Source organism: Pseudorca crassidens, chromosome 9 (assembly GCF_039906515.1).
Source record: "Pseudorca crassidens isolate mPseCra1 chromosome 9, mPseCra1.hap1, whole genome shotgun sequence".
Taxonomy (NCBI): domain Eukaryota; kingdom Metazoa; phylum Chordata; class Mammalia; order Artiodactyla; family Delphinidae; genus Pseudorca; species Pseudorca crassidens.
The window spans coordinates 100,239,229-100,262,859 of NC_090304.1; the positions used below are offsets into that span (position 1 = coordinate 100,239,229).

The 23,631-nt window shown below is 56.3% G+C and overlaps 1 protein-coding gene and 1 long non-coding RNA gene across 3 annotated transcripts in view; one reads left to right on the forward strand and one right to left on the reverse strand.

The window, feature by feature from the left end:
- The window catches only part of GRAMD1B (GRAM domain containing 1B), a 179,495-nt gene that overhangs the window by 125,711 nt on the left and 30,153 nt on the right, over positions 1-23,631 (forward strand). The window contains exons 3-7 of one of the 2 annotated variants that reach the window (XM_067751371.1): positions 4,160-4,370; positions 5,248-5,268; positions 11,289-11,309; positions 22,409-22,493; positions 22,980-23,083. In XM_067751371.1, the coding sequence (XP_067607472.1) occupies positions 4,160-4,370; positions 5,248-5,268; positions 11,289-11,309; positions 22,409-22,493; positions 22,980-23,083 (442 nt within the window). The remainder of the gene's footprint in view (positions 1-4,159; positions 4,371-5,247; positions 5,269-11,288; positions 11,310-22,408; positions 22,494-22,979; positions 23,084-23,631) is intronic. The other variant, XM_067751372.1, reaches the window with a different exon arrangement.
- LOC137230984 (uncharacterized) lies at positions 15,151-19,187 on the reverse strand. Its single transcript, XR_010946330.1, has 2 exons — positions 18,085-19,187; positions 15,151-15,422 (listed from the first exon to the last, which is right to left on the reverse strand). It is a non-coding gene; the product is annotated as an uncharacterized lncRNA (long non-coding RNA).

Genomic DNA, 23,631 nt, shown 5'->3' on the forward strand with positions numbered 1-23,631 from the left:
GTGAGGGCAATACTTGGGCTTACTCTTGAGTGTATGTGTTGGGTGGGAAAGACTGATAAAACGTGGAGGAGTGACGGAGCGTGGCAGGGGATCCGTGAATAGGCCTTGATTGATGGCGGAGTCCGAGTGTGTCCTGGGAGACGTAGCCAAGCCGGAGCTTTCAAAGGCAGCTTGGAGTTGACAGTTGGGGAACTTCTGTATCATAGTTTGGAGTTCAGATTTTATTCCAGGGAGACAGAAAAGCATAGAGAGCTTTAACCAGGGGCAGAGGAGGGCCAAAAATGACCCATTTACTTTTTGTGGAAAGTTCATTTTGACAGTGAAATAGAGAATGGATTGAAGGCTAGAGGCCAAAAGTTGATTCCTTCTTTCTTTCCATCCGTTCAGCTCCCCATCAATCCTGTTCCTCTATCCTCCTGTCTCGTCACCCAGCAAACAGACATTACTGAGCGCTTGGTTCTGGGAACAAGCTCTATAATCAGATAGGCCTACGTTTGATTAGGCCTCTCCAGCCACTTACCCATGTGTGTGACTCTGGGCAAACTACTTAATCTGTCAGTCGTTCAATTTAGCACCTGAAAAACAGGACTGGTAATATCCATTAATACTTCACAGGTTGGTTGGGAAGATTAAATGAGAGAATGCCTTAATAAATGCTTGCCACTGTGCCAGGAATTCATAAGCACTGCTAAACTTTTAGCTGTTTGTATTAATATTAGCAGGTTGGAGGTGCAGATTTGGGAGCTGTCGTGATCCTGGGGGTTGTTAAAGCCGTGGGTGTGCACTAGAATGAGACTCGCTTCGGGCGTTAGCTGAGCTCATACTACTTACAGAGCGTCCCGTTGAGCAGGGAGGAGGCTCAGAGGTGTGCGCCCAGGAGCGTGAAGGTCTTCACTTTAACACCAGTGAAGTGTTAAACACCAAAGTGTTAAATGCTTTGGTCAGTTCAGTGGTGGAGGTTTACAGAAGCTTTTTGGAGAAGGTGGGGTTTGAAATGGGTCTTAAAGGATGAACAGGACTCCACTGGGTACATATGAAGGGAGAGAGCGCTTCACGCACAAGTGGTGAGCCGTTGGGAAGGGAGGGGGCAGGGGAAGAAGAATGTGTATTAAGAAAACCAGGGGAAGATAAGTAGGAGGAGAAGATGGGCACCCTTTGGGCGAGTACAAGGAGAAAGTATTGAGATCTAGGGAAGTGTCAAATTATTTTCAGTAGAGAGCTTTGAATTCTATTCTGAGGATTTTGGACTTTAATAGGAACGCTAGTAGGGGGCAGAAAGATAGTATCAGGCTTTTATTTAGAAAGATTCAAGGACAAAGGTGTGAATGGGCATGAAAGAGGAAAGGAGAGGAGAAAACTACTTAGAAGGTTATTAGAAAAGTCTAGGCCAGAGGCTTTGAGAGCTTGAACCTGAGCCCTGGGGGTGGAAGGGAAGGATGGGTTATGGGAGCTTTAGGGAAATGGAATTGATGGGATTCAGTGGCTCACTTTTTGTGGGGTGAGATGCAAGAGATGGGCTTGCAGCTTGAGAGACTAGGAAATGAGGATGCCACGGAGATTGGGCAGTAGTGGGAGGCGGCTTGGGAGGAAAGACGGCAAACTCAGTTTGGAGCATCTGAGGTGCTCGTGAGACATGTTTGGAGGAAATGTCACGGTGGCAACAGGTTGCTGGGCTGAAGCTAACAGGACCAGAAGCAGGTAGAGGAGTCCTCTGCTTCCAGGCATAGTTGAAGTCATGGAAAACAGGAAATGGCTCAGGTGGTGAAGGGCCCACCTTTGGGGAAGGACTAAATTTCAGGTGGAGGGACAAGGGAGGAGCCAGCTGCTGAGACAGCAAGAGGAATGGAAGAGAGAGGTGTGCGTCATCACGGAGAAGGGGAGAGATTTTCAAAAGCAACACAAATCTACAGCCTTATAAGCACAGAGAGGAAAATGGCACGTGGTAGTATAAGTTGTCTGTTGACTGAAGTGTTGAAAGCAGAGTTTTTGGTGCCCGTCGGGTGGCACATGGAGGGTCAGCTGATGTGGGGTCACTAGGCGGGGAGAACATCTCCTAGACACGTCGACCACGAGCGCCCAGATTCACGCGGTTTTGGATAGTTGCGGTGAGTTTCCTCCCGGTTGGAATTTTTTGCCTACCCTTTGCTCGAATCTTTCCTCAACAGGCAGTTTTCTCAGGGATTCAGAGTTTGAGGAAGGATAAAGGGAGCTCCTTTCTATTCCTGGGTCTGGAATCACCATGTGTGAGGATGTCCCTTATCTCGGGAAAAGACAGGAGCCCAGCTGTGCGTCCGCGTGTCCGAGACAGGCGTGTACTTGGTGTCATCCACACCCTTGCTCTCGCTTCTTGGAGCAAACTAGTTGAGGTGAGGGGCAGAGGTCCTGGCTGTCCTTCCAGTGAGGCAGTGCCAGGAGACGGCTTCAGCCCTGGAGTGTTTGGCCGTGGGTTGCGATTGGCCCGAGAGAGGGGGCGGGGCTGCCCCCAGAGAGGTGAGCGCCTGATTCTGTTCCTCGGCCCATCCCGAGGCCCCCAGCCCCCACCCCCGGACGGGTCCCAGGAGCCACTTGCTGCTCTTCGAAGGCCCAGCTCTTCCAACCGAGGGAGAAGAACGTAGTTTCCTTTGTCCAGGGTTTGGCTGGAGATGGTAGTAGGTGAGTTCAGAAGTCGGAGACGATGAGGATGTTGGCGGTGGGGTGAGAACTTGAAGAGCCGCTTTCTGAATCACAGTTGTTGTTGGTATTATAACTGAGTTTCCAAATTCAAATTCTGTTTGGGGATGAAGCAAAACATTCGGCCTTAGTGTCCCCATACGCCCTCTGGTCACATTTGGCTTCCTTTACTCTGGTCTCCTTTTGTTTCTTCTCTCCATCCGTTTCCTTCCAAAAGTCAGAGCCCTGCCCTCGCCCCACTGCTGCCCTCCTCCCGCACTTGCTGGTTTGGGCCTTTGGGCTTCCTTCCTTTTCTCTCTGCCAAGGATCCCCAGGTGGAAGCTTCTGCTGAAAGGGGCGTGGTTTTCATTGCAGATGGGTCCAGTGGGACATCTGAGGTTGCAGCTGGATCTTCATGCAAATGGTAGTGTTCCCTGCCCTACACTCCACTCGCTGAGGGAAGGTGGGGATGCAGCTTCCCAGGGTGCTTCCTGGGGCCCTGACAGCCTCGCATCCATCCGGCTGTGCCCAGAGCCCCAAGCCTGCCCTGACTGCCCTGTGCCAGGCCTTGGGCTTTTCACCCCCTCCCCGCATGCTGCTTTGGCTTTCCAGTCTCACGTGGGCTTTCCTTCCTGTTTCCCATCTCTTTCCTCCGTAACCTTTCCTTCCCCCGTCTCTTTCCTTCCTCCATTCTCTCAGAGCAAAGCAAACACCTGTTAGAACTTAACTGCACTTAATTTTCCTCTCCTCTTCCTTTCTTCATCTCCTCTAGTCCATTAAGAACACAAGCTAAATATTTACACAGTTTTATAAGCCTTGACGTGAGGGGATTTGGTACGGTGGGATGTACGAGGTACCTTTTGCAAGTGAATTCCAAGCCCTCTGTGATCAGAGGACGCTTGATTCTCTCTGCCACGCGCTGGTCTTATGGCACTCGTCATTACTACCTTGATGGAATGATTTAAGGACCCAGTGAAATAATATGTTGTGAATGCTTTGGAAAGTGGGATTATTTTTGTTATTTTTATGGGCAAATATCTCCAAAACCAAATGCAGAAACTGGATTTTGCAGCATGTATAAAATGAGCTGATAGTACTGATATCACCTCTGATGAGCCTTTCAGATCTTAAATTCCGTGTTCCCTAGACAGTTCTTGGCCTCTAATGGGGGGGCGGGGGTGTCCTGACAGTATCTGATGGATGGATGGACAGACAGATGGTCGGATGGATGGCTGGGTGAACGAATCTCTCCATGTCTAATTGCCCTACTTACCCCTTCCTATTGCTATTTCCATTTCACGTGGACACCACCGCCCCCTCCTGGCCAGCAGCAGTATTATGGTGCAGCAAGTCCATAGCTGGGCCCTTTGCTCCCTATTTCTCCCCAGCCCCGAACCCTGGCTCCCTGAGCTGGCTCGTTGGGACCCGTCTTTGGCCTTCAGTCACTGACTGCTTGTCTTTCCTCCCCCTCCCTCTCCACCCCGCCCCCTCTCCCTGTCTGCCCCTGCAGCACTGCCAGTAACTCCAACCGCAGCACGCCGGCCTGCTCCCCCATCCTCCGGAAGCGGTCTCGCTCGCCACCCCCTCAGAACCCGGACGGAGACAGCATGGTGGAGAAGGGCTCAGACCACTCCTCGGACAAGTCCCCGTCCACGCCGGAGCAGGGCGTGCAGCGCAGCTGCCCCTCGCAGTCCGGCCGCAGCGGTGGCAAGAACTCCAAGGTGAGCCAGACCCCACCGGGGACTCTGTCCTTGCTCATTGGCTGGCTGCAGGGAAGCTGGCATTGGGGGGACAATGAAGCAGAGAACCCCGTCATCCAGGGACCTGACGTGATTGACCGGCCCCTAGTGTCCCAGAGATAGCCTTGATTCAGTGAGGCGAGGCGGGGCCGGCAGGGGAGAGAGACCCTAGTTAAATTGTATCGTCTCAGCTAAGCACTCCGAGAGGGCCCCGGGAGCTGGAAAAATGACTCCGCAATGACCGTTATCTCTCTTTAGGGGCTAGGGAGCCTCACGGGCCTTGAGACTTGGTGGAGAGGTGCTCTGGGGGTCAGGAGGGGTCATCTGTTTAGCCCTGCTACCTTTTCCAAATTTGGGGTAGAAGGGAACTTTATTTGGGACAACTGTAGTGCCAGGAAGGGAGTCCTCAGGGAAGGTTGCGGAATGCCGTTTTAACCTCCGCCCTGGCCATCACCCTGCCTGACCTTTGGTAATAACCTACTTGGTACTCATCTGGCCAAGAGGACGGTGACAGGGCTCTCCATCCCTCCCAAGTGTGTCAGAGTTGCCACCTGAGCCCCGGGCCTTTGCCTAAGGAGGGGCATAAGATAAGCCCTGGGTACCTGGCTACTTATGGTTCCCAGAGACCTTCTTCTCCCCCACCCCCTTAGTCCTTTGGGAAGCAGGAGATGTCTTTGCCTAGATGCTCCTTTAAGAGCTTCTCTTACCTGCTGGACTCACAGGCCCTGGGAAGGGGAGGGGACCCCGGGAGGCTCGGGAGCTGGCTTCCCACCTGAATTTGTCGTTTGATTTCTTGTTCTTCCTCTTCTTCCCCCCCCCCCCAATCTCCCAAATACCTTCTTTGCATGCATGGTCTTAGTCTCACAAGCGCCTCTCAAAAGTAAGCCATCTTTTGTCTCTGTCTTCGGTCTCCCCTCCGGTGTTGGACTGTCTGTAGTGCTCCGCACCCCTCCCTCTTCCCTCGCCCATCTTGGCCCATGCGTCTCGCTTGGCCCCTTTCCCAGAAGGGCCGGCCCCACTGCCCCTGGCAGGCTGGCTGAGGTCACTGAGCGGACCATTCCCACTGCACCCGGAGTCGGAGACCAGACCCGCCCCCCACCCCCGTGTCTCTGCCTGCGCCCCAAACACTGCCTCGGCTGGGCATCTGTTCCCTACTTTCCTGGAACCATCTAGAAGCAGAGTCCTGCCAGGGCTTAGTCTCATTCCTTTGGGGAAGGGAGCCCCCCCCGCCCCCCCCCCACTGTGATCTGGTGGGGCTGCAGGTCCTGATACCCCCTTGTACCTGCTCTGGTGGGCGATTCCTGATTCCCCAGGTGAGCTGATTGAGGGTCACGAATTCCCTTACACGAGTTCCCTGGTGCAGTAGAGCGACCCCAGGAGCTCGCCCTGGCCCGCTCCTTCCCTCCGCTTGCCCGCTGAGAGCTGCTCAGCCTGAGCGCCCCTTAATGCTTCCACCCGCCATCCAGCCTGGGGCTCGTGGTGTTCTTAGGATCCTGGCTGGTGACCAGAGGAGAAGTCTTCTCTCACAGGGCGTGGCACCAGCCCCGGGAGGTCGTGGACGTTGAGAGCTGTCCCTGCTCAGGCCCTGCACAGATGCAACCAGGTCAGGGAGCCCGTGCCAGAGTCTGCCCAGGACCCCAGGATTTCAGAGGCCTGAGGAGAACTTGGAGGGAATGGAGGGTGAATAATAGGTGTTTTACAACAGTAGCGGGGCTCAGGAAATGATACCCACGCGGGAAGGGGGTGGCTACAGCCTGAAGAAGAGAGAGCTGGGGGGTGACTTAATCATAGTCTCAAGCCTCTGTAAGGGTTTTGGGGAGGAGCAGGGTTCAACAGCTGTTCTGGTTACTGAGGGATGAGCGAGTGGCTACAGGGCTAATCCTACAGTCTGTGACCTTCAGGCTAAAAACTCATCTTAGCTCTGAGGATTTTAAACCACCAGCTGCTGGCTGTGGGCAGGGCAGGAGGAGCTCTGCCTGCCCCGAGGAGGCCCCCAGGAGTCCCCTGTGGGTTCGGGGGGCTCGGCAGGTGCAGGCCTTTTGGGGACGGGGTTTGGAGATGACCTCCGTCAGCCCCTCCTGAGCCCCTCATGCCTCTGGCTGGGGAGAGGGCAGATGCGGCGGGACAGGGCATCCAGTTATTCCATGTCTCTGCCTCTGCCCACAGTGTTTACGCACTTTTCCATCCTAAGGTCAAGCCCTAAGCTTCCTTACACTCTTACCCCTGTGCCTAGCAAGGCCCTCAGTGAGCAGAGCAATACTTATCTATGGTCTACAGCACGGAAGTCAGCACTTAACGGAGCACCTCTTTTGGTCAGGTGATGGGTTGAGGGGAGTAGCCAATGGTGAGGATTTTTAAAAACTCTAAATGGTAGGTCTTCCTTAAGAAAGGAGTATGAAGACCAGGTTCCCACCCCCAGGCAGCGTCTAGTCTGGGAAGGGAGATAAGAAACACAGATTATCCTGATTATTTGTGTCCAGATTATCCACAAACCTAACCTGACCTTCAGAACCACACGAGCAGTTGGGATGCTCGGATGAAGTCGGAGGCGGGAGAGCTCACGTCGGAGGCGGGGAGCGGGTGCACGGAACCAGGCTGGAACTCCCAGTGGGATTGGGGAGGGGCAGAACGAGGCATCAGGAAGAGACCAAGAGCTGAGCGTGAGCCCAGAGTGCACCTCAGCCCCTTTGCTAAGGAGCTGAAGAGGGAGGTGACTGGCAGGGTCCAGGTTTTCTTTCCCCACGAAGAGCTTGGGTGAGGCGGTGCCTGAACCCATCAGCCACAGACTGAGGTCCCATCCTCTCCCCAGCCGTGACCATCGTCACCGACCGACAGCACAGCAGTTAACAAGGACTGACTTGTGGCGGGGAGGGCGGCCTGCCACCCCAGGCGGACGTGGTGGCAGCCGTGGTTGGTCTGGGAAGTGTGCGTGCGGGACAGAGAAGACACACGAGGACCAGTGTAGGAATTAGGCTCTACGCGGTCAGGGTCCGGAGCAGGGAGCGAGGGAGAGCTGCAGGGGTGAGGTGAGCAGAGGGAGGGGAGTCTTGTGGTGGGGATACCCCTCCCCCGGTAGAGCCTTTTCTCAGGTTGACCGAATGCAACCGCAGCGAGGGGTCTGGTGGCCAGAGCTACTGCCACTGTTCTCACAGCCAGGCCACCTTGCTCCCTGCATCCTGTGCGCTAGAGGAGGTGACCTCATATTTTTCAGGCCGGCTGGAGAGTGCCGCCACTTCTCCCTGAAGCCAGGCCTCGCTCACAGTGTCTGCCTGCCCTTCTCTTGTGCCCCCATTTCCTCGTGTGTTAGTCCACTGGGGTTGGACGAGGTAGCTGGTGAGGCCCCGCTCCTGTGACTCTGCAGCTGTCCTGCTGAGGCGGGCCCTAACCCCGGCCAGCCCTGCCCAGAGCCCTGGGCTAGACGTCAAGGCCCAGGTCTATTCCAGGACCCCTTAGTTTGTGCCACCGCCTAGCTTCCGCTCTGTAGTGCTGGCTTATGGCCGCCAGGGGGAGCCCGCAGCCGTTTCCTGCTCCGCCAGCTCTGGAACCGGGCGCTGCGGTGCCGGGAGCCCAGGCAGGTCCTTGCTTGGCCCCCGCGTTGTGCCTCCCCGCGCTGGGTGTACGGTGTCATGGGCTCTGTGGCTCTGGCACGCCTTTTCACCTTTGACTCTCTCCCTGTTGTTCAATCCTAATTTTTGTGGTTTCCTTTCCAGTATGACAGACTTAACCTGATCAAAGTAAGAAATTGTTCTTTCCCCCCAACTCCTCTAACTAGCGCTCCTCCGTCCCTCCTCTGCCCACATCCCATCTTCCAGACTCCCGGGCCTTTGCACTGGGGGGATGTGTAAGGAACTTGTCTGTTTCCAGGGGCCTTGGAGTCCCATAGGTGCTTGCTCCTCAGACCTCGGCGAGGAGTTTAGAAACCTGCTCAGCTCAGCCCTGTCCCAGCAGCTCTGCCTTTGGGCGGTTTTCCTGACTCCGTCCTCCCGCTTTGCCCAAATCCACTTATCACCTGTCAGAAAGCCCTCGCCCCACTCCCTCGTTCTGTTCTTCCCTTGCCTCTGGCCCTCTCTGCACAGGAGGACATTTTCGAGAACCCACCAGGACAGAGACTTCACGAGTGCCACTGGACACCCCTCTCACCCTCCGGGGCCACCGCTCCTTGGCCTCCCTGCCCCGTGAGCTGGGCCCTTCCGGTCCAGCAGCTCCTCCAGGACTCAGTCCTGGAAAGCGGAGCCACGGAGATCAAACTGAGTTCAGGGAGACTCACACCCACATGGCTGTTCCCAGGGGCTGCCGTGGATTTGGCCGGAGGGCTGGACACCCTCAGTGGTGATGGGTAACAAGCTGCCCACAGAACGCTGGATCGGGGCAGAGTCTCAGGCTGAGGGACAGAAGTCCTCGCTCTGTGTGTCTGACATTGCAGTACTTGTGAACACGTATTTACACAAGCAAGTAACCCACACAAAGGTATCACACAGCTAGTCAGAGGTGGGCCCAGGTTCCCTGATGCAGGCTCTTTGTCACTCTGAAGCTCTTTTTCCAGACAGATCCAGAAGGGCCGTGCATCTGTGCGGCAGTGCACGAAACTCTCCTTCTTCCATTCACTCGAGTTAGGAAGGGGAACCTAAGTAAAGGATCAAATTCCTGCTGCCCCCTTTCCTCCGAGGGTCTCACGTGGAGGCCAGGACGGTGAGGCGAGCAGCTGGGGGCGGGTACAGAGAGTCTTCTCAGCCGTGAAGCAGGTGTCTGATGACCTGGCTTTGGTTTGATGACACGCAGGCGAACTGCGGGTGCTTGAGGCCGGCAGCTTCTAGAGCGTGCTTTTCCACTCTTGAGAGAGGTGTTTTCATGGATACCTGTGCAGCCTCGTGCCCTGTGATCTCAGAATGAGGACCCAAGAGTTAAGATGTTCTAAGGCGCAGGGTAGAGTCCGCTGCAGCCTCCTTGCCCCATCCAGCTCCTCCAGAATGACTAGAGGCTAACTTGCAGTCCACGATTCCCATTCTCCCTCAGTGGTGGGATAGTTGGCTTTGAATATTTGGATTTGGCCCCTTACCTGCTAGGCCCTCTGGATTGGAGGAGAAGATGAGGCTGTGGTGGGAATATGTGACTTCCGGGTGGGGCCGTGGTCACAGCCTTTGTTGGGAAACGACCAAGGAGAGCGTCTTGCAGAGGAGGATTGAGCACCTGCCTTGCCACCTGCCCCCTGGCCAGTGAGATAGGGTGTGAGGTTGCAACAAAGCCACTCAGAGGCAGCACCACCCACGCCTGTCCTTCGCCTGCTGACGCTTCCTCTTCAGAGTGAAGGTGAAGGTCTCTACAGAGTTCTTCCGGACGGGAGAGCCAGCGAGGGGGGCGCTCGCACGCCCAGGCCTTCGCCACGGCAGTCACCCTCACCCTCTCCAGACACCGCACAGCAGACCTCCTGAGATCACGCCTGCCTTCTTCCCTTAGGAGTAGGGACCCTGTAAGACCAGGTGGGCGGGATAAAGGTTGCCAGGTGTGCCCACGATCCACACCTCTGCGTATGCAGCCATAGCTTGCAGAGCCTGCCGTTGGGCTCCAGGCCACCACAGCGAAGCAGACGTTACAGTAAAGCAAGTCACGTGGATATTTTGATTTCCCAGAGCACGTGAAAGTTACGTTCACACTGTGTTATAGTCTGTCGAGTATACAATAGCATTATGTCTACAAAAGGCAGTATACACTTAAATTATCATTAAAAATACAATTTTAAATTAAGTGAAAAATAATGGATGCTCTTGGGAAAATGGTGTCAGTAGACTTGCTTGACACCCTATTGCCACAAACCTGCGGTTTGTAAAAAATGCAATATCTATGAAGCGTAGTAAAACGAGGTGTGCCTATAGTTAAGATGTGGACCCATAGGCAAAGCTTCCTTCTACCCAGTGATTCTCCTCCTGAATTATACACCCTTGGCAAGCATTTTAAAACTGAAAATACCCCAGCCCCAGTCTACCCAATCTAAACCTGTTGGGTCAGCCCCTGAAGGGATGGGGCAGGGGTGTGCGTGTGCGTGTGCGAGTGCGTGTGTGTGTGTGTGTGTCTCTATCTGCTTGTCTTTCTGTCTGTCTTCCAAGTGGGATGTGTATGTATAAAGGACTCCTGGCCAGTGAGATGGGAGATAGACTAGGCCATCCTTCCTCTTAGCCATCCCTCCTCTTTCCCTAAAAAACTTTGTTACCTTTGCTCAGGGCTGGGAATGGAGAGCACCTGAATTCTGGAGTCGGGACGGACCAGGGTTTGTTGGTATTGAATTTTAACCCCATGAAGTCGGGAAGGACCTTTAGCAATTATGTGCTTCAGCCTTCCCCCCAACACACAGCCCCCAACCACTCCTTGGCCACTGTCACTTACGTGATCAGCCAGTTGGGCAGAAGGAGGAATTTACTGAGTTGGAGGGAAGTTTCTAGGCAGTCCCTTGACTCCCAGACACCAGAGGGTCCCACCCTGCCTTGCAGGGGGGCCGACTTGGGTGGACGGCTGTGTTGGTCTCCGTGGGTACTTTGCTTCTGATCAGGGCCCATTGGGGACTGGGTCTCGGATGCCTGCAGTGCATCCCTCGCCCCCATCAGAAGAACCTTGTGATGGGGCCTGCTCCCTTCCGGCCGAGCTCTAGCTGGTGCTGCGCTGCCTGCCATCCCAGCCGCGGGGGCTTCCAGCATGGACCGCTCCCTGGGCCTCCTTTCGGGAGCTGTCTTGAGAAAGGAGGACCCCCACCCCGAGCAACAACACGGGGAGCCTTCAGCTGCCTTGGGGTTCCTCCTCCCCGCCCGCCCTCTGCTGTCTGTGTAACCTTCCCTCTGGAGCCAGGAATGCGCTGGCCGTTCCCGCCGTGTCTCGCTGACTAACGTTGCTTCTCTTACTTTGTTTTTTCAGAAAAGCCAGAGCTGGTATAACGTAAGTATCCCTTTTCTCTGCTTGTTGGCTTCGTGCAAGGCGGGTAGGGGGTGGCCGTGCTCGGGGGATGGAGGCATGGGGGGCGCAGCGTGGCTTCCCTGTGGGCTCGGGCAAACTTAGGGGCCTAGCAAGGTGGGCTTTACCCCTGACCAGACCCCCTCCCTCAAAAACCAGACACCGTGATTCTCTTCTGTAGCAGGACAGGACTGCTGGTGAGGGAGGGTTCGATTCCCGGAGACCAAGCAGGGATGGGCTGCCTCATCCCCCCGCTAGAATCCCCGACAAGGGCCCTCCAGCCCTGACGGAGGAGACCGGGCTGGGAGGCATTCCAAGGCCAGACAGAACTCTGGGACGGGACAGTCCTGGGGCCTAAACTTAGGGCCGAGGTTTCCTCCCCTTAACCGAGACATTTTGGGGGAAAAGCAGTCAGACAAGTTGCCCGTTTGTAGCGAGGCTGTGTCTCATGTAACGGAATGTGACTTCTGTCCCTGGGTCCCCCCAGTAGCCCCACGGGCACACTCCTCCCAGAACACATCCCTGGCTCTGGGGTCGTCCCTGCGGTGTCCAGCCAGGCGCTCCTACGCGGAAGCCGGTCGTGGAGTAAGTGGTCCCTGCAGAGGCCACATCCTCTGGGTCACAGAGCCGGGGCCACAGGGTTTTGAACTTTTCCCGTGAAGAGCAGCTGGCTGAAGTCTCAGCGGCCTGCCCGGTCGTGCGCCAGCCTCTGCGGCTGCACAGTGGATGGGCGGGCAGCCGTGGCCCGGTCTCAGGTCACTGTCTTTCATCCCTGAGCTTGCTGTTGCCTGTGCTTGACCCTGATGGTCACGTGGACGCATCCTTCCCGCTCCCCTAACACCAGGCCCTGCTGCAGCAGGTCGCATGGACTTGGAGAAGGTGCCGGAGCGGGCGCCTGGGAGACGGGCGTTGAGGACGCTCTGGCGAGGGGGAGCGGCAGGAGGAGGGGGGAGGGGCTTGGGTTTAACGCAGGGACTTGGGCCGGAATCGCTGTGTGGAGGGTGCTTTCCCACAGGGCTCAGCGGTTCCCCACAGTCAAGCACATGTCCATCAGCCCCGTGGCTTCCCACCTCCTGCTGCTCAGGGGACCAAGCAGAAGTAGGGTTGATGGATCCCAGCCTTAGCCTCACCCAGCACAGGCAAGGCAGAGGTTGGTGGGCTGTGCTGGCAGGAGGGGAGTTGAGGGCTTAGGTGGCCTGTGGGTGGGAGAAGCCGGACTTCAGCCCCTCAGCCCCCCTCGGACCCACAGTGGTCTTCACCTGGGCTTGTGGCCTCCCCGTGGCTTAGAGCTGACATCCTGGAGGGGAGAGGAGCTCCTGTGTGGGAGGACGTAGAGGGGATGGAGAATGCTTTCCTGGGAGTGGGTGGGGCCTCCAGCATCCTTTCCGTCACGAAATCTTCCACGCTCCCGAGGGGTACTGTAAAATCAGTGCCTCAAAGGGGAACAGGGAACACGTGGCTGCAGACCCAGGGGACAATTAAATCGACCAGATTTGGACGGGCAGGTCCTCAGCCTTGCTGCCCGTCTCCACCCTCTCCCTCTTATCTACTCCTTTCTCTCCTTTCCTCTTTCCAGCAAGCTTTTCTGTTCCGTCTCACGTTTCCTTCCCTTGAATCCTTGCCTACCCTTTCCTCGCTGACTCGCCCGTTTTCTTTTCTCCACCTCCGTTTGCCGCTCTCCTTTCTAACTTTCCTTCTCCGGGCTGGCTTTCTCTCCCTCTCTGGTTCTAGCAGGTTTACTCCCCCCCGCCCCCACCCCACTTTTCCCCTCCTTTCACTCCTAATTTCTCCCTCAGCCCCACAGAGGAGAACTGGCGTCTGAGCCCTCAGCAGAGCAACAGGCTAGAAATAGATGCTGCCGCTTGGCTGGACGGTGGTGGTAGGCCAGCTGCCACATGGGGCCAGAGGCCAGGCGTTCTGATGGCAGATAAGTGACAGACAGAGGAGCCCGGCATGGCCGAGCGCTGCTTCCTGGTGGATTCCACCTGCAGCGGAGACGTGCTGGAACAGCCCGCCCTCACTCGCTCCGTAAATCTCCTTATACAGTCGTCCTCCAGAACCCACCCGGTTCCCAGGCCTTTCCTGCCCTCACCCTCCATTAATCCTAGGCTGTCTCCCTTCACCCTCCACCCCTCACCCCAGATGGATTCCAGAGACACTGACTCTCCACCCAGCACAAATCATTAACTCACAGAGGCCAAGTGCACAAGGGGCTCTGCTGAGCAGCGTTCAGAGATCCCCTCCCGGCCTCCTGCTCTCACACTGGGGCTCCTTCTGGGAGCTCAGCCATCCCAGACATGGGGCCCATCCACAAGTGTGTTCCTGCTGCCCTCCTGCTTCCCCTGCTCCCCGATTCAGGGTTGCCAGGCACACGTGGCCCCTTGTGTCTGCCACCCGGCCCCGGGATGCTGCCTTCTTCCTGGTCCTGCCGGACTTCCACTGTGGACATCCTGACTTGTGGGCGGAACAGGGAGCAGAATGGACCAGCGTCGGGGAGGGAGAGAGATGGCGGGTGGGCCTTGGGAGGCAGCGGCAGAAGCTGAGCAGATGGGAGGGAAGCTGCGAGGCACAGGGGTCTCCAGCCGGCCTGAGCCACAGATGTCAGGGGCTGTGTCTAGTGCATCTCGGCATTTTTTCTTTACGTGTTTTCACGTCCGGAGGGTCATCAGCTGCCACAGTGGGTAGAGCTCTAGAGAGGCCGGCTTCAAGCAGCACCGGGACCCCCCTCTTCCAAGTAAAACCCTGCTCTCGTCCTGAGGCTGGTGCCCCAGCTCTGGGCTGGTCCACCCCCGGGTGTCTGTGGAGGAAGCATGATGCTGTGTGTTCACACAGTGGCACCCCCATGGACGCCCACTCTGATGGTACCAGTGCGCTTCTCCGTGGGCGCCGCCTGAGCGTGGCTGTGGCCCTAGGCTGGATGCCCTGACTCCACTGGGAAGCCAGGTCCTGGGAGTTTCCCTGCCTGAGCTCAGAACCACCTGAGTCCATGCCCACGGGTGTGTGGTACCCCCGTCCTCGGGGGCCTGCGCTTCTGCGGTATGCTGTGTGTGTGTGTGTGTGTGTCAGCGCTCGTGCGCAGAGGCCCCATCAGGAAACTTCAGTTCATCGCCCGCACTCCCTAGCACTGCCCCCCCAGTCCATTCCTGGTTTCTCAGGAGGCCCTTGCCCTGCCCCTGTTGCTGTGACCTGGTTCTCTGTTTTCCCTCGATCTGCTCGGTCCTCCTACCTCACCACTGCGTTGGCCTAGGGGGCTGGACTTTGACCATCAGGAAGGCTACCCCGTGTCTCCTTCTCAGCTCTGCGACAGCCCTCTCTGATCCACTGGTGGCTCTCCAGCTATGCTGCTGCCTGAGGCTCCATCGCTGGCACTGGGCATCCTTCCGATAAGCAAAGGCTCTGTCTCCCCAGCCCTAGGGACAGTTAGAAATGCCTGGCCGGATTCAGGACAGGGAGGGTCAGCACGTGCTTGCCGACTGTTGCGAGAACATCTCAGGCCCACTGGAGTGGCCTGGCTCTGATGTGAGAGGAAGCCCCCCCAACCCCGCCCTGTCCCTCCCCAGCCTCCCCCTCCACCTGCCTCTCTTCTGCATTTTACTTTTACCTATTTAGCCAGGGAGGAACTGTCACCATGATGACAAACCATCTTGGCCTTTATAAAGCGTGGGTTCCACGGAGGGAGGTGGCTGGACCCCAGGGACACGTGGAAGGACTGAGGCAAGAGCCTCTGGTCTCCAGCCAGGGATATTCAGGTCAAGAGTGGGGTTTGAAGGCCGGGCCATCTGCCTGAGTCCCTGCCAGGCATCATCACATCTACTGCCCCTGAACCCCCCTTTGACTACCCCAGTTTTATTAGTCAAGGCCCCCAGCTTGGGGGATACACAGGTGGAAGGATGAGCAGAAACAGCGGACCAAGGGGAGAGTTAGGGGCCAGAGGGGTGCAATCTGCCCCCCAAAGATGGCCCCACTGGACACAGCAGGCTCTCGCATCCTGGATGAAGGCAAGTCACAGAAGACTTTTCCCCGGTGCTCCAGGTGGACAAAGGTGCTTCCTCACCTGCCTCACCTCTTTCCTGGAGGGTCAGTCATCTCCGTGGCAACCTAGGGAAAGGAAGGTTTCTGAGGTCAGAGGATGGGAGCCCAGACGCTGGCGGCTGCCCTGAGACTTTAGGGCCCAAGTGGCCTGCTGGTCCCCGTTCGGAATGCTGGCCGTCCAGTGGGGAAGAGGGATGGTGCCGGCCCTGTGGAATGACCAGGCAGGGCTGGCAGACATACTATTGAACAAGAGGACGAAGCTTTGTAGGAATGAAATTCAAATGATGGGGGACAATGAGGAAAGTGGGAGAGAGCCCTGAAAGGCATCGCTGAGGACAGCTTGGCAGCCCGTTTTTTTTTGTTCGTTTGTTTGTTTTCGGGGACGGCCTCTGCTTCCTCTGCCTCCGTCCAGCTTCCCTCTGTTATTTACCCATGGACCCCCGTGCCCCCATCTTAACTGTCTCCAGAGCGGCCCCGTCTCCAGGTGAGACCACTTCCTGTCCCGCTCCGCTCCGCCTTTCTCTGTTATGTACGCTCTCTCCCACTCACCTCTCTCCTTCCTTTGCTGGGTCACCTCCCCCGTCTCCACTGCCCCTTATCCCACATCTGGCTCCTCCCTACCCAGATCTGGTTGAAAGTCCAGCGTCTCCTTTGAGGGTCTCCATTGGTTTCTTCCTAGGTGAGGCCAATGTGTCACCAAGATCCATCTGTTTTTTTCCTGGACTCCTCCACCCTCTCCCTCCCGCTGCTCTATCTAGGGAGGGGTACCACTTGGTCCCAGCTCCCAGTGTTTGCCTTGGAGTTAATGTTTAGCCTGGGGCCAGTTCCCTCTCCCCAGGCCGGAAGTTGCCCCGCTGCCCTGCCCGGTGAGGGGCGTAGGAGACAAAGGCTGAGAGCACTGAGACTCATCTCCAGGGCTTATCTTTCTGGGTGTGTCCTGCCCCTGACTCACTGCATCGGACCCCAAACAGTCATCCCCTTATCTGGCCGCAGCAATACTCAAGTGTTTCTAGGGAATTTCTGTAAGGATTCAGCCCTCTTGGGTCCTGGCACTGCCTAGATCGTGGGGTCTGCTGAGGCCCAGGAGAGAAGCATTCCGGTCACCCTGGAAAACGGAATTGCTGACTTCTCCTCCCCCACTCCTGACGGTGGGGCTGATGCAGGGCGAAGAGAAGCTCAGATATATGGCTTGGAGAGTGTTGGCAGGGACTGGGTGCTGAGGGGCCCGTGCCTAGAGGAGCGGGGATGTGTGTGGATGTGTACACACACGATGCTGTGTAAATAGAGACAGTGTAAGAGGCGCAGAAGGAATGCATTCATGTGCTAAATAGTTTCTGAGCGGCGGAGACTTGAAACCCACCATACCAGGTGCTGGAGAAGATAGTTGGGGGCGTTAGCTGCTTCCTGGAGAAGATGGTAGTCTGAGAGAGGAATCACCCTGCGCGATGGATGGGCGGAGGAGGTGGCTGCGTCCAAGGTGTGCACAGTGAGACGCGAACAGGAGTTCTGGGGAGGACTCAGGCTCTCCCTCCAACACGACTTAACTGGGAGACCCCAGGTTCCTCTGAAGCACAATTTTGGGTGTTGGGAGTCAGGAATCTATACTTTTAATACGATGGTTAGATCATTTTTAAGTACGGTACAGTTTGAGCGTTACTGCGTCAAATACCGGTAGCTGAGACTCCTAGGACAAAGGCAACGTTCTCCCTCTTGTGCAGCCTGGAGACCCTCCTGGCAAGGCGGGCAGAACTGGGGAGGGCGAGGGAGGTGCCCCGTTTGTCTCCAGAGTCTGACATTTCCTGGGAATCCAATCTTCCCGGCCCCAGTGCTGTCTGACCTCTGCCCCAGCTTCTCTTTCTAGAGCCCTTCTTGCCCTCATTGGCCTGGCTCTCTTTCCTCTCCAGAGGGCTCAGCTTCCTTGCAGCCTGTCTGTCTCCTTTGGAGCTGGCCCAGATTCTCTGCTCTTACCATGGTTCCTTGGCCCTCAAGGTCTGAGAGGCTGAGTGGGTGCCCTCCCGGCGTCCCTGGGAAGGAAGGCGATGCCGCCCACACACCTGGGAGCTGTTGGCCTCAGCTTCTCCCCACCGGCACATCTGAAACAGGATGAGTTAAACTTCCAAGTCTCCTGTTGCTGCTGCTGCTACGGGGGAGTTGGTGGATGGATGGGCCAGTGAGGGAGAGCGTGTCTCCAAGAAGTCCCTGGCTGTTTAGGTCTCACATTTCAGATTTCATCACAACAGCAGTGCCCCTGGCACCTCCTCCCCTCCCTTCCCCGACGCAGAGCCTTGGCCAGCTACTTTCCATTGCAGGAAACATCTGCTGGGGAGGCCAGGCTAGGCCGGGGGTTACTGGAGGACGTTGGCCGGTACCATCACCCAGATCCTGTAACTCGAAGCGTGTGTAGGGCTCCGGCCCTGCCCGCCCACCCGCCCTGCCTCCCCCCCCTCCCTCCTGCCACGGGCGATTCTAACAAAGAAGTTGTTTGCTGGTCAGCCGAGAGGAGCGCGTCTGGGAGGAAAGGGGGTGTGGGGGGGAGCAGGCCCTGGTGCCCCAGCCAGCGGTGGCCACGCTGCCTGGGTGAGGACCGTGAGTCACAGCGACCAGCGCCCGCCCAGAGCAGCGACTGCACGTTGAACAGGCTGCCTTACGGGACGGGCCAGACAGAGCTGGGGAGTTGGGCGTCTGTCCTCCCTGGAGTTTCAGACCAGCCGTGAGCCACTGTACTTACTGTGTGTGAGTAACGGTGGGGCGGGACTCTGGCGGCCCTGTGCACCTGCCCCGTCCTCCACGTCCTGGCCGCAGCTGGCCCCTCGGAGCGGCTGTCCACGCTGACCCGGAGGAGGGGCCCCCTCACGTCCCATCTGGGTCCCCCGCAGCCTGGAGACCTGCCACGCTGGGAGCCGAGTGCGATGAGGCAGAGCCCAGCCCCTGGAGACTCTGGCCAGCCCGCCTGAGAACCTTGCTGACCGCACCCTCCCACCCGTGAGGCTCTGCGCCGGGAACCGGGCTCTAGGGGCACCAGGGGGGCCAGCGAGGGTCACACAGACCCGCTGCCGAGGAGCCAGAGGCCACCTCTCTGCGTCCAGCCCCGGCGAGACTGACTGGTTCATCCTGTGGGGACGGTGGGGGGGGTCGGAGTTCGAGGACCGGGATGGAATCTCTCACGGAATCGGGGGTCCTCTGGAGCCTCCTGCTGGAGCAGGACAGCCAGCCCCTGCAGCGGCGCCTGGAGAAACTGACGGATGGACCTGCCGGCGCGGAACTCTGCTGCCGGCCCGGGTCTGAGGAAATCCCAGCCGTGAGTGCGCATCCTCACTTCTCTGCGCCGTGTGACAGGTCTGCTGCGCCCTTGTCGTTCTCCACCTGGCCCTGCTCGCTGAGAGGGCCCCGGGTTTGACAAGCCTTGGACCAGAAGTCTTTGGCCATTTAAAATGAAAATAGGTGAGCCGTGCCTCCCCTTCGGAGGAGACGGCTTTAAGAGCACGAGGGCGCCAGGGAGAGAGGGTCACAGTCTCCCGGGACAAGAAGGTAGATGGTGGCGGGGCCAACTAAGATCTCTGGACTTTAGACTCTAGGAGGCGAGCCTGCCTACCTTCCACACTGGCAGCCTGCTCGAATCAGGGCAGTGACTTGCGGGCCTGGGTTAAGGAGTTCCTACACCCCGCCGAGGCAGCCCTCGCAGAACTGGCTGACTTCTGAGGTCAGGGCTGGATGGGCCCTCCCCTCCCCATAGCCACGGCTTTGTTCCGAGGGGAGGAGAGGCGGCTCCCTCCGTTTGCCTCTGGGTTGGAGATGAGGGCCAGACTCCCTGCGCCTGCATCTCTGTCCATGTCTGAGTCCTCACTGGATGTGAGAGGAGCAGGGGTGACAGAGCACCACGGAGGGAACATTTAGAAAGGGGAGGACTTCCAGGCTGCAGGCAATTGGATGCCTGATGTCCACTTTCAACTGAAGGGGGTCTGGGGCCACCTGGTAGGCTGGTCCTCAGGCTGATACTGGAACTTTAAGACCGACTTGACTGATACAGCTTTTTAAAAAATTGTGGGGTTTCCCCGGCGGTCCAGTGGTTAGGGCTGTGCGCTTTCACGCTGCCAAGGCCTGGGTTTGATCCCTGGTCGGGGAACTAAGATACCGTAAACCACATGGCGTGGCCAAAAAAAAAAGAAAGAAGTATGGTAAAATACACATAACATAAAATTTACCATCTTAGGTATTTCTAAATATATATTTCAGTAGTGTTAAGTATGTTCGCATTGTTGTACACCCAATTTCCAGAACTTGCAAAACTGAAACTATACCCCCGCCCCAAAAAAGCCCCAGTTGCAGGCATGGAAGGCTAGTGGGGGCCCCACGCGTAAGTGAACACCTCATCCACAAGAGGGTGTGCTCAGCTGGGGCATCCCTGTTGTTTCCTTCTTGGCGCAAGGATCCTGAGGCAGTGCAGAGTGATGGCTCAGACCCAGAGCTGTGGACCACACTGCCCGCCCGGTTCATATTCCACACTTGCATTTAGTAACCACGTGCCTTGGGCAAGTTGCTTCACCTCTCTGTGCCTCAGCTTCCTCGCGTCTAAAACGGGATCGTAAAAACGACCCTGTGGTCAGGTGAGAGGATGTTGTGAAGGGCTTATGATAGTGTTTGATGCAGGGTCATATCTCACTCCATGTTAGCTCTGCAAGGTCGGTTAGACATAATTAGGAACTTCCTGACAGTCGGGTGCTCAGGCAAGGGTTTTCAGTGTGTGGACTCTGTTCTGTGAGGCCAGGGGGCCACTGAGATTGGATACCTCAGTATCAGTTTGATGGGTCCGAGGAATGTTGTCTTCTGAGGTCTTTTCTAGCCGTAGAAGTCACGGGATGAGCTGGCTTCCAGACATTCCCTCCCAATGACCCCGATACTTGGTTCAAACATATGGTCGGTGAGTTCTGAAGTTTGGGATTCTACAGCATATCTGTTGCTTTGGGGAAGGTAGCAGAGGGTCCACTTGCACATACAAAACTCATTTTATAAATAAATAAGCCAAAACAAGAGTTTAAATGTCAAATTAACTATGGACAAAGTAGTTGAAAGCACTCCTCCTCTTCTTTCTCTCTTACCTGGAAAACCGCCCCCAAACTGAAGTCATGCTGTTTTCTCTCCTCCAACTTCCTGAAATCCTCCTGTTTCCTCTGGCACAGGTAGTCACCGAGCTGAGGTAGTCAGTGCCTGCTGCCAGGGTGGTCAGGCTGCAGCCTCAGCTGTCTCATGGGCCGTTAGCTTTGCAGAAAGCCAAGAAACGAACAGTGCAGAGTTCACTCCATTGTGAACTCCAGCTGTATGCCAGTGGATTCCCAGGGAAGTGGGTGAGAAAGTGTAAATGGCCAAGACCCATCTGTCAGCAACAGCAGGACGGTTTGTCTACCTGCGTGTGTTCCTGGCATAAGTAGGTCAACAAGTCACCTGGGTGGAGTGCACATGTCTCTGTCACGAGGCCTGGCCCTTCCCGGGTTGTGCGCTTGTCTTCGTGTATCATCCTTGGGTGCCTTTCACTTACGGGCACACGATTGATTGTAAGCTTGGAAAGAGCAGGATTCCTGTCTGTTCAGCTGGTTCATGGAATTTCCAAGAAGGGTTCATTAAGGCAGTTGATGGGTTTGAGTTTTCACTGAGGCACCGAAACGCTAGGTGTGGGTTCAGGGGTGCCTGGCAGCACAGGTGATGGTGGGAGGTGAGTACAGAACCACGGATCGAGACTTCTGCTAACTGACCAGCCAGAGGACTTTGGGCAGGGACTTCTCTCCAGGCTTAGTTTCCTCATTGGTAACGTAAGGTTTGGATTAGACAGTCTTCTAAGGGATGGTGAGGGAGTGAAGTTTGGGTACCTCAAGTTGCCAGATATGTTTTTTTTTATTTATTTATTTTTGGCTACGTTGCGTCTTCCTTGATATGCGCGGGCTTTCTCTAGTTGCGGCAAGCGGGGGCTACTCTTGGTTGCGGTGCGCGTGCTTCTCATTGTGGTGGCTTCTCTTGTTGCGGAGCACGGGCTCTAGGCGTGCAGGCTCAGTAGTTGTGGCGCATGGGCTTTGTTGCTCCGCGGCACGTGGGATCTTCCCAGACCAGGGCTCAAACCCGTGTCCCCTGCATTGGCAGGCAGATTCTTAACCACCGTACCACCAGGGAAGCCCGCAAGATATGCTTTTAAATTCCCTACTTGTGTGCTTTTTTTTTTTAGTACTAGTTTGTTTGTTTGTTTTGCGGTATGCGGGCCTCTCACTGCTGTGGCCTCTCCCGCTGCAGAGCACAGGCTCCGGACGCGCAGGCTCAGCGGCCATGGCTTACGGGCCCAGCCGCTCCGCGGCATGTGGGGTCTTCCCGGACCGGGGCACGAACCTGTGTCCCCTACCTTGGCAGGCAGACTCTCATCCACTGTGCCACCAGGGAAGCCCTAGTACTAGTTTTATGGGGTTTTTTTTTTTAGTCCACTCTTTGTAAAGGTGTAATTCCTCGCTCCACCCCCACCAGTTTTACTGAGCTATAATTGACATAACATTGTACTAGTCTTACGTTTCATGATTTCTTTTTTCCAATCATGAAGTTCAGACACAGCCAAGTGCTAACTGTGTTACTCGTAATGACAGCTTCTTCTGAGGGCTACACTGGGCACCGTCATATCCTGGGTCCTGCCGGGGGGTGGGGGTGGGGGTCCCCTTGGCCCCCTTAGTCCCCTTGGGCCTGCTTCACTGTCACCATGGTGCTTCCTGCTGTCAGAGGCAGAACAGCAATAGGCCAGGGCTGTCCCTCCTCCCTTTGTCCACTTGGGATGTTGTGTGGGCCCTGCTTAGTATGTTTGACATTTTCTCACTGATGGACACTGGGTATAAAGCCTTCTGCAGCACCAAATTCTCTCCACCATGTTTTTCCATACCAAGCCCCCTTTCCCTGACTCCTGGGGTCTCTGGCGCAACAGAGTCTCAGCTTTGCCTTGAAACATGCAAGCAGGTCCTCCTCCCACACCTTCCTCCCCAGCCCGTGAACCTGGGAACATCCTGCTAACCTTGGCCATTGTCACGCAGGTGTTAAGCCCCACTTACAAGCAGAGAAATGAAGACTTCAGAAAGCTCTTTAAGCAACTTCCAGACACGGAGCGCCTCATCGTTGGTGAGCTGGGTGACCTGAGTGTGGGGGCAGGAAGGCAATCAGGCTGCTTCTGAGTACAGATTCCCCAAGTAAGAGCATCTGTCTGGGAATAGGGAGCGAGGATGTCCAGGGAGCTGGCCCCAGCGGTGGGGACTCAGGGCTGAGCCCCACTTGCGTGATGGCCTCCAGAGAGCCCAGCCTGGGAGGCATCGCTGCCACTCTTGTCCCTGCAGATGGCCCGGCGGAGGAGGGGCTGGGAAGTTGTGGAGGGGGAGGGGCGTTGGTTGAATTATATCGGCCTTTTCGTCCTCTGACGTAGTTCACATCCTTCTCCTACCTGATCAGGAGATGCCAGGGACTCCCTTGGCCGCTAGACTAGTGTTTCACACACCTAGTCCATGGTGGGCAGTTGGGCTTCCCGGGGCTGTTGGGGGATGGCTTGCCTGATTGTACTGGTTTGCCGAGAACGCTCCCTGTCCCTGAGCTCCGTCCCCCGTTCTACCACAGATTACTCCTGCGCACTCCAAAGAGACATTCTTCTTCAGGGCCGACTCTACCTCTCTGAAAACTGGATCTGCTTCTACAGCAACATCTTCCGCTGGGAAACTCTGGTAAAGACCTGGGGCTTGCTCCCTGGGGCTGTCCCCCTGGGCTGTGGCTGCGGAAGCTGCCCTCGCTTTTGTCCTTTGGTTGATTTCAAACTCTGCCCAAGCCTTTGCATAATTCACAAAAGCACGTGCCTGAATCTTGAAGGATGGATCTCTCTACCATGCCTTCCCCTCCCTCCTCCTCGGGTGAGCATTTGATTTGGGGGAAGTGCAGGTAAATATTTGGCAGGAGTCACCACGGAGGCAGAAGTGTAGCGTAAAACGGGCACTGGCCTTGGGACTCAAGAGAACGGGCTTGTACTTTCTGGTTCTGCAGCCAATAGCTGTGTGATTTTAGGCTAGTCCTTTATTTGCCTTGTTTCCTAATCTTATAAAATAAAGTGAGAAAAGACAGACTAGATGACTCTAAGGTCCCATCCAGTGCCAGTGTTCTGTGTTTCTGTAAGTGGCAAATCGTGATGGGACCTCTGCACATTTATCAGGCTGTGTAGAAATGAGAAAGCAAAGCTCGTCGGACCAAGAATCAAGAGAACCTTGGGCGAGGCTCGCCG